Source organism: Tupaia chinensis, unplaced genomic scaffold (genome assembly GCF_000334495.1).
Source record: "Tupaia chinensis unplaced genomic scaffold, TupChi_1.0 Scaffold000465_1, whole genome shotgun sequence".
NCBI classification, from domain to species: domain Eukaryota; kingdom Metazoa; phylum Chordata; class Mammalia; order Scandentia; family Tupaiidae; genus Tupaia; species Tupaia belangeri.
This window is the reverse complement of record NW_006159974.1, coordinates 2,289,268-2,304,863: the sequence shown is the minus strand read 5'-3', so window position 1 is coordinate 2,304,863 and position 15,596 is coordinate 2,289,268. Positions and strand designations below refer to the sequence as shown.

Sequence of the window (15,596 nt, the reverse complement as noted above, 5' to 3'; positions counted from 1 at the left end):
GGAGAAGGGATTGTGGTGTGGCCATCCCCCCGGGGGGGTGATTTCTCGCTTTCTGTCTCTCTGGCAAGTGCATGCACCCTATAACAAAAAGAAATCACCCCCCAATAGGGATGGCCATGCCACAATCCCTTCTCCTCCTCTCTTCTTGGGATTTTGGGCACACACGTCCATGTACTGGGCATGATGGGTGCAGGACTTGAACTGTGCTTGACTACATGGCAGTCTAGCAGTGTAACCATTACACCATCTTGTACTGGCCTCTTTCTTTCTTTAAAAAACAAACAAACAAACAAACAAAATTGGGGCCAGAAGGTGGTGCAGTAAAGATGTTGAACTCCCACATGGCCAATGATCATTCCATTCTAGAGGCTTTAAAAAGTTTTTCTAGGGGCCAGCAGGTGGCATGGTGGTTAAGGGCAATGGACTCCCACATGGCTGACTGTGGTTCAAGTCCTGGACCTGACAGCTTGCTTTCTCACTCTCTCTCTCTCTCTCTTCCTCTGGTCAAATTAAAAATAAATAAACAAATAAAGTTAAATAAATCCCTAAAATAAACAAAAAGAAAAGAAAAGAAATGCATATTATGGAAAAACTGGGTTAGCCAGTGGCATTGGTGGTTAAACCAAATGGATCCCACACGGCTGCCTGTATGTTGAGTCCTGGACCTGGTGGCTCGAAAACATACCAGACATGTGTGTCCAAAATCCCAAAAGGAGGGAGAGAGATGGAGGAGAAGGGATTGGATTGTGGCATTACCAGAGGTGCTTTTTCTGTTTTCACTTTCCCTCCCTGTCTCTCTGAGGTGAACATGTATCCTACGGCAAAATTTAATAAGAAAGAAAAAAACGTGCACAAATTTCAAATTTTGGGACATCTGAATAAATGTGTACTTCCATTTTTCCCTTGAACTTACTGATGTCCCTTTTGTATTTGTGAAAAAGAGGAATGACATGGCGCATGACAGGCAGCGGTACTGGGCAGCCGGCCCCACAGAGAAGCCAAAGGGAAGGCGAGGCTCAGGAACTCAACCTGTCCCAAAGGGGACACAAAGGACAGAGGACCAGTGCACAGCCCGAGGAGAGGGGCTGTGTCTGTCCTGGGTTCTGGGCCCACCTGGCCTCTGCTTCTTGGCTGCTCTGGTCAGCAGGCAGCGGGCATGGAGTAGGGCAAGAGACTTGGGGGCAGGAGTAGCTCACCCGCAGGAAGGAATCCAGAGCACCATTCTCCATGAACTCCGTGAGGATCATGACGGGCACGCTGTTGGTGACCACCCCCTCCAGGCGGATGATGTTGGGGTGCTCGAACTGGCCCATGATGGAGGCCTCACTCAGGAACTCACGCCGCTGCCGCTCAGTGTAGCCGCCCTTCAGGGTCTTGATGGCAACGCAGCTCTCTTTCTTCCCAGGAGCTTTGAGCCGCCCTCGGCACACCTCGCCAAACTCACCTTTGGCAAGGACACCAAGAGTCATCTTGCCTCCTGCCCAGCCGTGGGTTCCTGCCTTCCCTCCCTCCCCCGCCAGCATCCTTCTTCCTACCTGCACCAATCACCTCTTCAATCTTGACGTAGGAAACATCAATCTCTTTTGCAAATTCTCTCACAGCCTCATTAGGGTCTTCGTAAGTGAAGGGGTCAATGTAGACCTTAGTACCTGAGGAATCAGGCAGGACTCTGTGAGTCAAGAGGTACCTTTGCGGGATTCAGATGCCCCAGTTCTTGGCCCATAGATCTTGTTGGCAGTCCCTATTTCTGTCAAGAAAGGCCTACCCACCGTGCCCGATGAGATACTGTCCGTGTTTGTCTGAGTACTCTGCTTCTCTCACGTTGCTCTGCTTCCTGTAGCCAATGAGAAAGAAGCAAAAGGTAAACTGAGTCACACCACTCTAGGCCCCTATCGAGGAATTTAAGGAAGAAAGGAGTGAGGATCAGAGAAGACAGGCTAGTAGGGTGCCTAGAAAGGCCGACCCGGGAGCACACCAGCAGATGGCTGTCCACACCATGGTTTCCAGGGACCTCTAGGTACCCAGAACCCTTACCTGAGGCAGAGAACAGCAATGATGATGACCACCAGGACCAGTACCACACCCACGACTGCTGTGCCTGCGACCAGGGCCAGCTGCTCCCGCCAGCTCTCACTCTCTGCAAGAGGAAAGACTGCTGATCAGGAATGCTGGGCCCCTACAGGCCCCAACTGCAGCCTCAAGCCGTGAGCTGTCGTCGCCCCAGAACAGGCCCCAGCATGGTGTGAGGAGTGGTGTGGCCAGCAGGGAGAGGATACAGATGAGGTAGGACTGGGGAGGGCTGTGGGCACCTCTGAAATCCCTCAGGGCAAATGAGGAAGTTCCTCAGCCTCGTTACTGCCAGAGCAGCTCCAATTTTGTTCTATTGTAAATACTGGTGTCCATGAAAAAGGTCTCACTTGAATGAAAGGTTCCAAAGGCAAAAAATAAAAAGGTTTATAGCCCAAAGTGGACACAATCTCAACGTCCATCAGCAGATGAAGGAATAAACAGAATGTGCTATATTCAGCCACCAAAAGGAATGAAGTTCTAAAGTCCTAATACATACTACAACATGGACAAACTGTGAAAACATACGGTAAATGAAAGAAGCCAGTCACAAGGACCACATTATGCTGTCATTTTTCCTTAAGAGAGATTTTTGCACTTGTTGAAGTAACAGAGAAAGAAATCAACCCCCAGGGAGGATGGCCAAACTGTAATCCCTTCTCCTTCATTCTCTTCTCAGGATTTTGGGCACACATGCACATGTGCCTGGCATGAGTTTCAAGCTGCCAGGTTTGGGATTCAAACCTCAGTTGGCCACGTGGGAGTCCAGTGCCTTTACCACTATACCACCTACTGGCCCCAGTATGATGCCATATTTATAAAATATTCAGAATAGTAAATCTATAAGGATAGCGAGTAATTACTGCGCCAGAGGCTGGAAGGCAATGGGAGGATTAAGGGGAGTTAAAGGGGGGATCAGCAGTTAGCGTAATGGCTATGTCGCTGGACTCCCATATAGTTGCCCGTGGTTCAAGTCCCGGACCCGGTGACTTAATCTCATGCCGGGTGCGTATGTGTGCGTGCCCAAGATCCCGAGAGGAGAATGGAGAAGGGATTGCGGCATGGCAACCTCTTTTGGGGGTTCTAAAAAATGTGCTAAAATTAACTGTGGTATGGCTGCACAACTGTGTGAACATATGAAAAGCCATTGAATGGATGAATTTACAGAATTATACAAGGGGATTTTTAAAACATACAATAAAAATGAATAATAATAATAAAATAAAACAATAAAATATTTTTAAAAAACAAACAAACAACAACAAAAAAACATACACGGGGAGGGGGGGAAGACCGGCAGGGGGCATGATGGCTAAAGGTGCTGGATGACCAAATGTGGTTCAAGTACTGGACCTGGTGGCTTGCTTTCTCCTCTTTCTTTTCTCTCTCTCTGGTCAAATTAAAAAATAATAATAACAAATGGAATTAAATAAACAAATAATTGTGTTTAAAAAAAAAGGAAGAAATAAAATAAAGCATTCATGGGGGACAGCCTGTGGGTTGATGATTTTTTTTTAATAATTATTTATGTTGGTGGGACCAGCAGATGGCGTAATGGCTATGTCGCTGGACTTCCATGTAGCTGACTGTGGTTCAAGTCCCAGACCCCGAAGGCTTGACCTCACGCTGGGTGTGTGCATGTGTCCCCAAGATCCCGAGAGGAGAATGGAGGAGAAGGGATTGTGGAGTGGCCATACCCCTTGGGGGGTGATTTCTTGCATTCTGTCTGTCTCTCTCTGTCTTTCTAGAGAGCATATGTGCCCTATAGCAAAAACCTCTCCAAAAGAAAAAGAAAAGAATTATGTATGTTGGCGCTGGCAGGTGGCATGGTGATTAAGGGCTGTGGACTCGCACATGGTCGAGTGGGGTTTGAGTACCAGACTTGGCAGTTTCCTTTCTTACTTTTCCCCTCTCTCTCTCTCACTCTGTCCCTCTCTGATCAGATTAAAAATAAATAAATAAAGTTAAATAAATTCTTTAAAAAATAAGCAAATAAAGTTAAAAATTTTAAAAGAATTATTTATGTAAAAAATGAAATTTAAAAATTTATGTAATTTTATCAATACTATTATTATATTTAAATTTGTTATAAGACACATACACCCACCAGAGAGAGACAGACAGAGAGAGAAAGAGAGAGGGAAGGTGAGAACACAAGCCATAGGACCGGGACTCGAACCATAGTTGGACACGTGGTAGTCCAGTGCCTTAACCACCACACCACTTGCTGGCCCTGGCATGGTGATTAAGGCAGCTGGATCCTATATAGCCAACTTCGTGATTTGAGTCCTGGACCCAATGGCTTGAGAAACACGCAGGGTGTGTGTGTGCATACCAAAATCCCCAAAGGAGGAAGAAACAGAAGGGATTGTGGTATAACCAGACCCCATTACGGGGGAGGGGTTGGGGTGCTTTCCCTGTCTCTCTCTCCCTCCGACAAGTGTATATACCTTCTGGCAAAACAAAGTTTGTGGAAAATGCACATTATGAAAAAAAAAAAAAAATAGATTTCAAAAAAGAAAAAAAAAATTTAAGTCAGGCTTGGTTGCAGTTAGGAAATTGTTTAACATTTCTTAATTTTTGAAAAAGAAATTATTTATTTTATTTTATTTATTATTAGTGCACGTGCCCTATAGTCAATTGAATTTTTTTTTTTTTTAATTTGGCCACAGGGGCCAGCAAGTGGGGGGGGGGGTGGGGGGGCTGGGACTCCTACATGGCTGACCATGATTCAAGTCCTAGACCTGGTGGTTTGCTTTCTCACTTTCCTTGTTTCTCTCTCTCTCTTGCTCTGTCCCTCTCCGGTCAAATTAAAATAAGTAAATAAATAAAGTTAATTTAAAAAATTCTTGGAAACCAGCAGTTAGCATAATGGCTATGTCGCTGGACTCTCACGTAGTCGACCGCGGTTTTTGTCCTGTACCCGGTGGCTTGAAACTCACGCCAAGCACGTGTGCGTGCGTGCCCAAGATCCCGAGAGGAGAATGGAGGAGAAGGGATTACGGCGTGACCATCCCCCCTGGGGGGTGATTTCTCACTTTCTGTCTCTATGTCTCTATCTGTCTGACGAGTGCACGAGCCCTATAGCAAAAAAAAACTCTCCAAAAAAAAAAATCTTTAAACTTGGCCACAGGGGACTGGTAGGTGGCATGGTGGTTAAGGTGCTGGACTCCCACATAGCCGACCACAGTTTTCGGTCTGGATCTGGAGATTTGCTTTCTCACTTTCCATCTCTCTCTCTCTCTGATCAAACTAAAAAATAATTGAATAGACAGTTCTTTTAAAAGATAAAATAAAAAATAAATTTTGCTACAGGGTACATGTGTTTACCAGACAGAGACAGAGAGGAGAGAGAGAAGGCATCCCTAGTGGAGTGCAGTCATGTCATAATCCTTTCTCCATTTTTCCATCCTGCAGAAATTTTGGGAACACACGCACATGAACCTGGCATGTTTATCAAACTGCTAAGTCTGGAATTCTTTCTTCTTCTTATTATTATTTTTTATAAGAGAGATATTTTTGCTCTAGGGTACATGCGCTCACCAGAAAGACAGAAAGCAATAAATCACCCCCCAAGGGGGACAGCCATGTCCCAGTCCCTTCTCTTCCATTCTCCTCTAGGACTCCTTCTGGAGTCCATGCCAGGCTCAAGTTTTAAGCCAGTGGGTCCGATATTCAAACCGTGATCGACTACGTGGGAGAGTCCAGCAACGTAACCATTATGCCATCTGCTGGTTGCAAGCCTGGAATTCTAATGCACAATCAACTATGTGGGATCCAGTTCCCTTAACCACTATGCCAGCCCCCCAAATCTTTTGTACTGAAATAGACTCATACTTTAATTCCATTTTTCCATGAACTTTAGAAGTCCCCTTGAATGTGAGTGAAGCTGTTATAAAAATTACAGGGTTTAGAAAATCAGTAGTCCAGCATCCTGAGGCCAGCAAGTGGCATGGTGGTTAAGGTGCTAGACTCCCATATGGCTGGCCACGGTTCGAGTCCTGGACCTGGTAGCTTGCTTTCTCTCTCTCAATCTGGTCAAATAAAACAAATAATAATAATAATAAATAAAGTAAATAAATAACTAATTTTTAAGGGGCAAAACAAAGGAAATCAGTAGTCCAGCATCCTAAAACTAACCTTTGTTAACTCACTTAATCCTCAAAGCCCTGTAGGAGAGGTTTCCTAACAGTTCCACTTTATTAGATTAGGGAACTGGGCTCTTGGGTTAAGCCGTTGCCAGTTGCCGAAGGTCACACAGCTGGTAAAACACTAAGTCGGAATTCATACCCAGCTGTTGACTTTGGTTTCTGCTTCTCACACTCTCCTCACTGGGCCCTGCCTTGTGGGTGAAAGAAAGAGAACAAGGATTTGTGACTCTGGGGATCCCTTGCGGGGCAGAAGCAAAGTTTCTGCCTGTTCGGGGGTAGTAACTATGCCCACACACTATTCCCTGAGCTCACCGTCCAGTTGGGTCTGGCTGTGGTGTTCCTGGCCGAAGGGCCCATACCCGGCCTCAGAGCGCGCTCGCACCTGGACCAGGTAGCTGGCTCCTCGCTTCAGGCCCTGCAACTCTGCCCGGTTTTCCGAAGTCTTGAGGAACCGCACGCTGCTGGGGCCCTCTGCACCCTGTCCAAAGGGAGAAAGGGACTAGCCATAAGCCAGGACTCCCTGCTTCTGCCCATCATCCTGCCTCCTCCCCACACCCTGTGCCCCATCACTAGCATCCTGGCCCCGCAGCATAGCATAGTAGTAGGTAAGGTCTTTGAGCTTGCTCACATCTGCAAAGTGTTTTATATTAACTTTATCATTTAATCTTTACTGCAATTCTGTGTGGGCAGTACTGTCCTCGTAACTATCGTACGATGAGGATGCTGAGGCTCAGAGAAGCCAAGGGTCAGGTCCAAGGTCACACAGCTACCACATGGCAGAGCTGGAACTCGATGCTGGCCAATTATGTGACTCAGATAGCCATTCCGGCCTCTGGTGCATGACCCACTGCCCACCCCCACCACCAGGGCCAGACCCTGCTCTCACCTTCTCGTGGTACTTGACCTCGTAGTCCAGCACAGCTCCACTGGGGGCCCGGGGGACAGCCCATGCCAGGCTCAAGCTACTGGGTGATGACCGTGTCACCCGGATGTCGGACACTGCAGGGGGCACTGTGAGAGATGAAGACACATGGGGGCCCCCTGCAGGGCAGGTCTGTCCCTCATCTTTTCCAACTCTCCCTCTGCTGGCTACATATGCCTTGGTTCTCTGGCTGTCTCAAGCATTCCTTCTGGAGGCCAGCTGACACAGTGATGATGCAACTGGTAAGGGGCACTGCCACGTGGGAAGGTCCTGGGTTCCCATCCTGGGACGTCCCTATGTTTGCTGGGCACACACGTATCCATGACGTAGGCTGGCTGAGACCAGGGATGGATCGTGGTGTGGAGACTCTGTCAGGGGTGCCTGTCTCTGTCTCTTTCTCTCTCAAGTAGAAGGAAGGGGAGGGGAGGGGTGGGGGGCGGAGAGGAGAGGAGAGGAAGGATCCCCTTTGACTCTCTGTCCCCAGCCCTCTCAAGAATCTATGCTATCCTTAACTCTTCAACCTGCCTTTCACTCTTTCTCCCTCTTGCCCCTCAAAGACTAGACCCTCTATACTTCCTACAGATCCCATCCCCCAGCCTTGCCTCCTCCCTTCTGGGCCTCAGCCTAGCCATACCCCTTGCTGACCTCTCTCCTAGCCAATCACAGGCTGCCCCAACCCCGTCTTACCTTCTCGGTCAGTGGTGACATTAACAAGCTCAAACGGGACAGGCCCCGTGGCTAAGGAAGACACCCCATTCAAGGCAGTGACCTCGAAGGTATAGGTGAAGTCAGGACGCAGCCCTCGAATTGCTACCCAGGGCTCCACCAGGTCCCGGGGGCCAGGGTCGAAGGTCAGGTCTCCCCCACAGGGTGTACAGGAGCTCCCAGGGCGGCACTCTCGGCAGCGGAGGGCGTAGGTGAGGTCATCTCGGCCACCCGACTCAAGTGGGGCGCTCCATTCCAGGTGTAGGGAGGAGCCATTCAGGCGGTGAACCACGCTTCGTGGAGCAGAAGGAGGGGCTGCAGGAGGTCAGGCAGAGGCTGAGCCATCTGCTGGGTGGGGAGGACCAGGCAGCCACACCAGCCTCTTGCTCTGGAGACGGTAAAGGCTGGGGACTAGCATGCTAGGGTCAAGAGGAAGAACCCCAGGGAACACAGGAGCAGAGGTGGGGGTCAACCCCAGGGATCTGCACCTGGTTGCTGGTCACTTACCTGTGCAGGGTGCACCCCGGGGGTCTGAGCGGGCCCGGAAGTACCCGATGCGGCACTGGCAGACAGGTGATCCAATGGTGTTAGAGTGGCTGTTGGCCGGGCAGGGCTGGCAGGACCCCTCCCCTGACAGGGGTTTAAAGGTGCCCTGGGCACAGGCTGAGTGAGAGTGAAAAAGAGAGAAAAAGAGAGTGTTTATCAAAAACATGCACCAGAGTTAACAGGTGCTGTGCTGGTTAAGCTACTGTGGCTGCCTGTGGTTCAAGTTCCAGACCTGGTGGCTTGCTTTCTCACTTTCCCTCTCTGTCTCTGATAAGTGCATGTGCCCTCTGGCAAATAAATAATAATACATTTTTAAATTTTTTATAAAGCTATTACAGAACTTATTAAAAAAACAAAAACGGGGCGGGGGGAGAGGGACTAGCAATTGGTGTAATGGCTATGTCGCTGGACTCCCATGTAGTCGACTGCGGTTCGAGTCCTGGACTCAGTGGCTTAAACTCACGCTGGGCACGTGTGCATGCATGCCCAAGATCCCGAGAGGAGAATGGAGGAGAAGGGATTGCGGCGTGGCCATCTCCCCCGGAGGGTGATTTCTCCCTTTCTGTCTCTCAGTCTCTCTCTTTCTGGAGAATGCATGTGCCCTACAGCAAAAACCTCTCAAAAACAAACAAACAAACAAAAAACAATAAAAAACAAAAAAACATGGGCCAGCAGGTGGCATGGTGGTTAAGGGCACTGGACTCCTACCTGGCCAACAGTGGTTCAAGTCCTGGCTTTCTCACTCCACTCCCCTCTCTCTCTCTCTTTTTCTTACTCTGTCCCTCTCTGGTCAAATAAAAATAAATAAATAAATAAATAGAGTTAAATAAAATAATGCATTAAAACAAAACTGCACCAAAAACACCCAGCCGCTTTTAAGGCTGCGCAACGTGCTCAGGAAGGAGAACGGAAGAGGGCTCTCAGAAACCTCACCTCTAAGATGAGAAAGGACACGCTCCTTCCTCCAGAGCAGGGGTCCGACTTTTTTTTTAACCCTAACCTTGGCAATGTCTGGTGAAGCCCACACACCCCTGCTCACAATAATGATTTTAAATGCACACCACTAATTATGCAGGACTCTGAAGAAAACCCAGTAAGCTAAAGTGGAATGATCAAAATAAGAAAAGTTTGTGATGCAGCAACATTCACGTTTCTTTATGAACAAGACACAGCACAGGCCTCCACACCTGTAATCCTGGAGGTCTGATGAACTCAAACTGTACCTTGCGTGGTTTGCATGGTGCCCAAGTCTCAGGGCCACTACGGCCACTGGGCTATTGCCGACATGCCATATGGAATGAGTGAAGATTTATGAAAAGTCATCTTCTTCTTCCACTAAAGCTCACAGATCTATCTATCTATCTACAAAACCCAGGTTAAGGAGCCAACTCTAGAGGAAAAACTAGGCAAGGATCTGATATTGTAAATGAGGAGAAATTCACAATGAACAAGAATGGAGACCATGTCACCTTTGTCCTGACCCCGACAAGCACTACCACTCCCATCTCCACAAACAGTTCTGCACAAACAGGCCAGCCTTTAAGGTACAATCAAAAGGCACCAAACTCCAGTGCTGGAAGCCATATGGCTCATCATGGGGTCATCCTCAGCCTGGTCAACCTGAACCACACCACATGCACATGCGTGGGTGTCCCTGAGAAGCTGGAGGGGAGGGTATCATAGCATGACCAGGGTATTACAGCATGACCAGACCTGGTAAAAGATGTTTCTGTCTCTCTCTCTGGCTCTCACATGCTCATAAATAAAATTTTTAAAAAAGTGTAGCTCCGTGGCCTTGTGGTTAAGGGAGCCAGATAAAAGACCACAGCTCAAAGCCCAGCCCCAGCAGTTTGAGAAAAATGCGGGGCATGTGTGCATGCATGCCCCAAATCCTCACAGGATGGAGAGATAGGAGAAAAGGGAATGTGGCATGACCACACCACATTGGAGGGGTGTTTCCTCTCTCTCCTTTCATCTCTCTGGCTAGCACATGTCTCACTGGTCAAAAAAGAAAAAAAGGGGGGTAATGTGAAAAAGCCAGATCCCATGTGGTAACTGCCCTTCAGGGCCTGGGTGCCAATGCCCAGGATCCGATGGGCTGGAGGACTGGATGAGGGGGATTGTGGAAGAACCAGACCCATGGAAGGTGCTTCTCTCTCTTTTTCTCTCTGTTTGCACATGTTCAATACATGATCTATCATTAAAAAAAAAAAAAAAAAAAGAAAGAAGAAAAGTTGGAAAGGGTTGGGGAAGGCTCTGGAAGAGAAGAAGAGTTCGGAATGCTTCTGGGAGCTCTGAAAACAGGCCCTCCAGTGACTAAGTACCCAGGACAATGAAGAATGTTCCAAATGGAAGCCTAAGTGGGTCCAAGCACAGGTATAGGATCACAAACTTCCTGAGAGGCTCCAGCCCTCACCTCGGCATTTGGTGTTCCCCTCTGCAGCCTCGAACCCTGGAGCACAGCTGCAGCCCGTGACCGGCTGCTGGGCCCACTGGCCATCTTCCCGGCAGTAGAGGCTGGGGGTGAGGCCAGGGGCCGGGATGGCATCAGCCACACAGCTCCCTGCCACGGGCACCACGAGCTCACGAGGCACAGTCTCTGGGAAGTGCGTCAGGTTCCTAGTCAGCTGGGAGCACTTTTTGTAGAAGAGGCGCAGGGACAGCAGGGCCATGCAGGCGCCCTGGTCCTGGAAGGCCAGGTAGAAGCCCGCCTTGCTCAGTGGACCCAGCCGCAGTGTCTTGACATTCACCTTCCCAGTTGCCTCGGCCCCAGGGCGCTTCCGGGTCAGATGCTCAGCAGCCACCGTGTCCACCTGCCGGGGTGGTAAAGACTCACTGGTGCTGTGCCCACTCCTGAGGACCCTGGGGACTGTCCTCTTCCTAGCTCACCCTCTCCCTGACCTCGGTTCCTGTTCTAGAGCCTTCTCTCCATCTTCCCTAAAGCACCTTCCTAAAGGCTCTTACACTGTCCATTAATCTTTGCTGAGCTCCTCTAACATGTCCAACCTCCATCCTGCACCCCTCCCCATCCATTCGCGCATCCTACAAACATTTATCAACATCTATGCCACGCCAGGCCCCAACCTCAGAGCCAAGGAGGCTGAAGTGAATGAATCACAGAGCTGTGACAGGCACATGAACAGAGCAGCAGAGGCCAGGCGGGGAGAGGGCCAAGGCACACAGCAACACATTAGAGCCGGCACTTGGAAGACAAGTAGGGGTTGGGTGGAAGAGGCCCCACCAACGTCAAGGCACAAGGCTATAAAAGGGCCAGGCACTATCAGAGAATGGGACAAGTACAGCATGACCAGAGCACAGTATAGAGTGGCCAAGTTGACACCTTGCAGCCTGGCCCTCCCTGGGTGCAGGGCCAGGCAGCCTACTTGTGCTTTGTAGCTCCACCCAAAAGACCACCTTCTCTATTCTTGGATGTAAGCCTTCTGTCCCCAGGCCCTAGCACCTCTGCCAAAGGCCTTGGAAACTCATATACTGTCCTCTAAATACTAGGCCTGGTCACTGGGTCCCAACCATGGCTGGGGCCAGGGTCTGAGGTGCCCAGGTACCTTAATATAGGGGTTCTCCATCCAGGCTGGTGTGAGGGCCGTGGCAGTGTCCGCATCGCTCTCATAGTAGAAGACAGTGAAGGTCTCCTTGCAGGAGCGCCCAGCCTGTGGCAGGGACAGGCACTCGAGCATGGTGAAGCGCAGCGTGGCATACACGTGGACTGCACCACGCCGCGGAACCCAGCCTGTACGTAGCCAGTGTGCCAGGCCCGGGGCCCGCTGCATGTCACACACCTCGTATGTGCGCACGCTGTGCTGCTCCTCGTCTAGGCCGCTCAGCTCCTCCCACTGTGCAGAGAAGGGGGTCAGCTCGGTGGCCCACTAGGGAGAGGGCGGGGGGAGGGGACTATGAGAGCAAGGGCTTAGAGGGCACCTGCTCAGGGGGCTGGGATCTACGGGTAGAGGTGGCAGTTAGCACAAGCATCCTCCTCCTCCCCCAGTTTCCCTCTGGAGCCCCAGCTCTTGGGTCCAGCTCTTACCTGCCCTTCCACCTGAGGGAAGGTCACCCATTTCAGATCGGCAGTTTCCAATTTTGTGTTCAGTAGGGTCTCTAAGACAGACGAGACAAACTTAGTGCTTAGGGGTGAGGGGACCATCAAGAGCCCTGGGAACTGATGCAGGTAGACCCTCTTAGTTCCAAGTTAGAGGAGGAGTCAGGGGGCATGAGGGTGGGGGCAAGCCCAGGCCTCAGCATCCACTGCGTTTTCTGAGTGTCAGCCCTACCCTCAATGACTGGCAGGCACTAGGCTGCCCTTCAGGACGCTCAGAGCTAGGCCTCCCTGAATGGCCATGTCTTGGAAGAGGAAAGGGGTCAGAATGCAGAAGGGAAGAGTCAACGGCCCAGAAAGGGTTAAAATGGGAAACCTATCCAGGAAGGGCTGCTGATAGGGGAACACCCCACCCTCTAGGCCTGTCTCAGTCTAGCCTTGCATTCCCTTCCCCAAAGTCCCAAAGTCAGCTGGACCCCGAATTCTAATCTCTTCCCAGTCCCACCTCCCTTTCAGACCCAACACTGCTATCTGGCCCTCCTTTCAGGAGGTGCTCTGTGCCCAAGGCACAACTCTGACCCCCTCCGGTAACTCCTTCCCTTCAGAGGAGGAAGTGCTGGAGGCCAGGACGCTTGGGTTCCCGCCCTGGCCCCTGCAGAGGCCTCACATCTGGATTTGGTTACGGGAAGGAAAAGGGGAGGAGATTTTAGGGGTGTGTATGTGTGTATGGGGGAGGGGGTGAACACACCTGGTTCAGCTTGGGCTCTGCCATCATAGGGGGAGGAGAGGGGAGGGCCCAATGGAAGGGAGTGTTAGGAGAAACTACACAGCCCCTGGCAGGGGAGGATGCAGAGTGGGTAGGGGAATCCCCTAGGAGGCCAGAGCAATGAGGGGGGCGCAGGCCAGGTCCTGAGAATTGTGCAGAAGAGGCCTCCAGAGGGGGCCAGCTACACACCTGGGACCAGGAACCACTCTCCCTTCCCTGCGGGAGCTACAGGAGAGAGGGGAAGGCAGCGTGGGTGAGGTAGCCTTCTCCCTGGGAGCAAGTGATGTCCCCGGGGCAGGGGTCAGGTGGGAACCTGGCCAGCCCAAGGTGAGGCCCAGGGCCCCCATGGGTGGCAGGAGACAGCACAGCACGCTGGGGACAGGATGCCCGGGTTCTGGGAAGGGGGTGGTTAGAGGCTGCCGTCTCCACCCTCCATTGTTCCAGCCTGGATAGTGTTTTCCTGTCTCCAATTTACACACTGTCTCTGCTTCAGGCTGTCCTCAGCGCTCAGGGAAGGCAGGCTCACTTTCTCTCATCCCGTCCCTGACCACCTGCCTCCAGCTCACTTTGACCGTCAGTCCACCTCCATTTCTGTCTGTCACTCGCTTTCCATTGTGTCTCCCACCTTCCACCTCCCTTGGGGCACATAACCTTGGATAAATAAGGTTTCTAAGCCTCAGTCTCCTCATCTGTAAGATGGGAGCAGTAATCCCTCCCGCCCAAGAACTGTTGGACTGGCGAGGTAACATTTATTTGTAAAGCGCAGGCCCAAAGCTTAGGAAGGCTGGGGCAATAAGCATTAGAAAAGGCACTTCCTCCTGTTCTTTCCCTCTCACCACATTCTGCCTGGTGCTGCTTCTACCCCTTGGGCCTTCCTCTTCCCTCACCACAGTTCTTTCCCCCTTCTCTTTTTTTTTCTGAGTAGGGCAAACCTCTCCACACCCAGCCTTTGATCCTCAGCCCACAGCGATACCGGTACTGCCCATCCTGGGGGAGAGGGGTTTTCCAACTGCCTTTCATTCCTCCTCTTCTCCAGCCCCCCATGGCCCACTCCCCAGAGACGCCTTTGATTCCAGGCAGTGAAAAATGGGCAGGATGAGAGGCAGCGCATTGAAAGGAGATTAGGGATGTAGGAGGAGGGTTTACAGGGCTCTTGGCTACCCCGCTAGGGGACAAGGAAGGGAGAGATGCAGAAACCTTTAGAGGGGCATGCAGAGGAAACGGCAATCTGGGAAGACTAGGAGGTGGCAGGTAGGCCGAGTCCCGGCTACCTGATGGCTGTGGAGGTCAGTTTCTGCAGGCTCCTAAGAACTGGAGAAAAGCAGGGACCTCAGGCAGGGTTGGGGTCTAGTAGGCACTTAAAGGAATAGGGTGTTGCCTGGGGGAATGGGAAGGGGTCTGCAGCAAGGGCAGGGGCTGGGAAAGTGATCTGGGGTTTTGGAGTGTGAATGCAGGTGGCCATCCTGACAGAGGAGTGAGGAGTTGTAGGCGGAGGTGTGGAAGCAAGGAAGGGGCGGCGGGGGTCGTGTTCACGGCCTAGCACCAAGTTCTGCCTTGTCTGCAGTTGTTCCTGCAGAGACGTTTCTTCATGTTCGGTCAGAGGTGGGAAGTGCGACAGAAACTTCGGGGAAAGTTTCCAAGATGGGGATAGGGACGACAGGAAAGGCTGCCAAAGGTGTCTGGAATCAGGAGTAAGAGTTTGGGGGGCTGGGATAGAAGAATGTCCCGGGTCGGAGCCCGACTCCATCTCCTTCCCGAACAAAAGAAAACTCCACTCCCCGCCGGGCCGTCTCCTCCCCGCCCCCCTCCCGTTCTAGCACTACTGGTCGGGAGCGTTTGGGGCTGGGGTGCCAGGATAGGGGTTGAGAGAGGCCAGCACCCTCCACTCTGCCCTCACGTAAACTCACCTTCTAAAGCGGCGGCAAGCGAAGCCCAGCAAAGCAGCGCCCGGAGCTCCATGGCGCCGCCTCACTCTGGTAGGATCCGATCCGAGTTTGGGGGGCCCTAGCCCCCCCAGGTCTGACTCCCCCCTGGGCGGTTGGAGGCCGACTGCCCGCGCAGGACTCTCGGTCGGGGCACTCAGCTCGGACCCATGCGGGTACGCCAGACACTGGGCGGCGGCGCCCAGGTGTGGCCCCAAGTCTCCGCCGAGCGCGCGTGCGGCCAGTCGGGGGGCGTCCTGGCAGTAGCCGCGCCGGGCGGGCTCAGAGCGAGACGTGGCTGGAGTCTGGGTCTCTCCGGGGCCTCGGGGTCCCTCTCCGGCTTGCGGAGGGTGGGCTGGCCGCTCGCGGTCTCCGCACCTCCCTGGAGTGGAGCTGCTCGCGCCTTGGGGCCGAGGGCGCTCCGCGAGGGCTAGAAGGGTGGGAGCTTGCGCGGGGACCGAGCGGG

The 15,596-nt window shown here is 51.8% G+C and overlaps 1 protein-coding gene across 2 annotated transcripts in view; it reads right to left on the bottom strand.

Annotated features, from left to right (window-relative positions):
- EPHB4 (EPH receptor B4) overlaps window positions 1-15,590 on the bottom strand; it is a 22,557-nt gene extending 6,967 nt beyond the window's left edge. The window contains exons 1-12 of one of the 2 annotated variants that reach the window (XM_014590601.2): window positions 15,116-15,590; window positions 12,434-12,504; window positions 11,955-12,275; window positions 10,808-11,204; window positions 8,353-8,508; window positions 7,828-8,160; window positions 7,105-7,229; window positions 6,531-6,696; window positions 2,035-2,137; window positions 1,770-1,834; window positions 1,536-1,649; window positions 1,197-1,444 (exon numbers count right to left, since the gene is read on the bottom strand). In XM_014590601.2, coding sequence (XP_014446087.1) covers window positions 1,197-1,444; window positions 1,536-1,649; window positions 1,770-1,834; window positions 2,035-2,137; window positions 6,531-6,696; window positions 7,105-7,229; window positions 7,828-8,160; window positions 8,353-8,508; window positions 10,808-11,204; window positions 11,955-12,275; window positions 12,434-12,504; window positions 15,116-15,167 — 2,151 coding nt within the window. In that variant the 5' untranslated portion in view covers window positions 15,168-15,590. The remainder of the gene's footprint in view (window positions 1-1,196; window positions 1,445-1,535; window positions 1,650-1,769; window positions 1,835-2,034; window positions 2,138-6,530; window positions 6,697-7,104; window positions 7,230-7,827; window positions 8,161-8,352; window positions 8,509-10,807; window positions 11,205-11,954; window positions 12,276-12,433; window positions 12,505-15,115) is intronic. The other variant, XM_006155683.2, reaches the window with a different exon arrangement.
- Window positions 15,591-15,596: the final 6 nt, after the last annotated feature.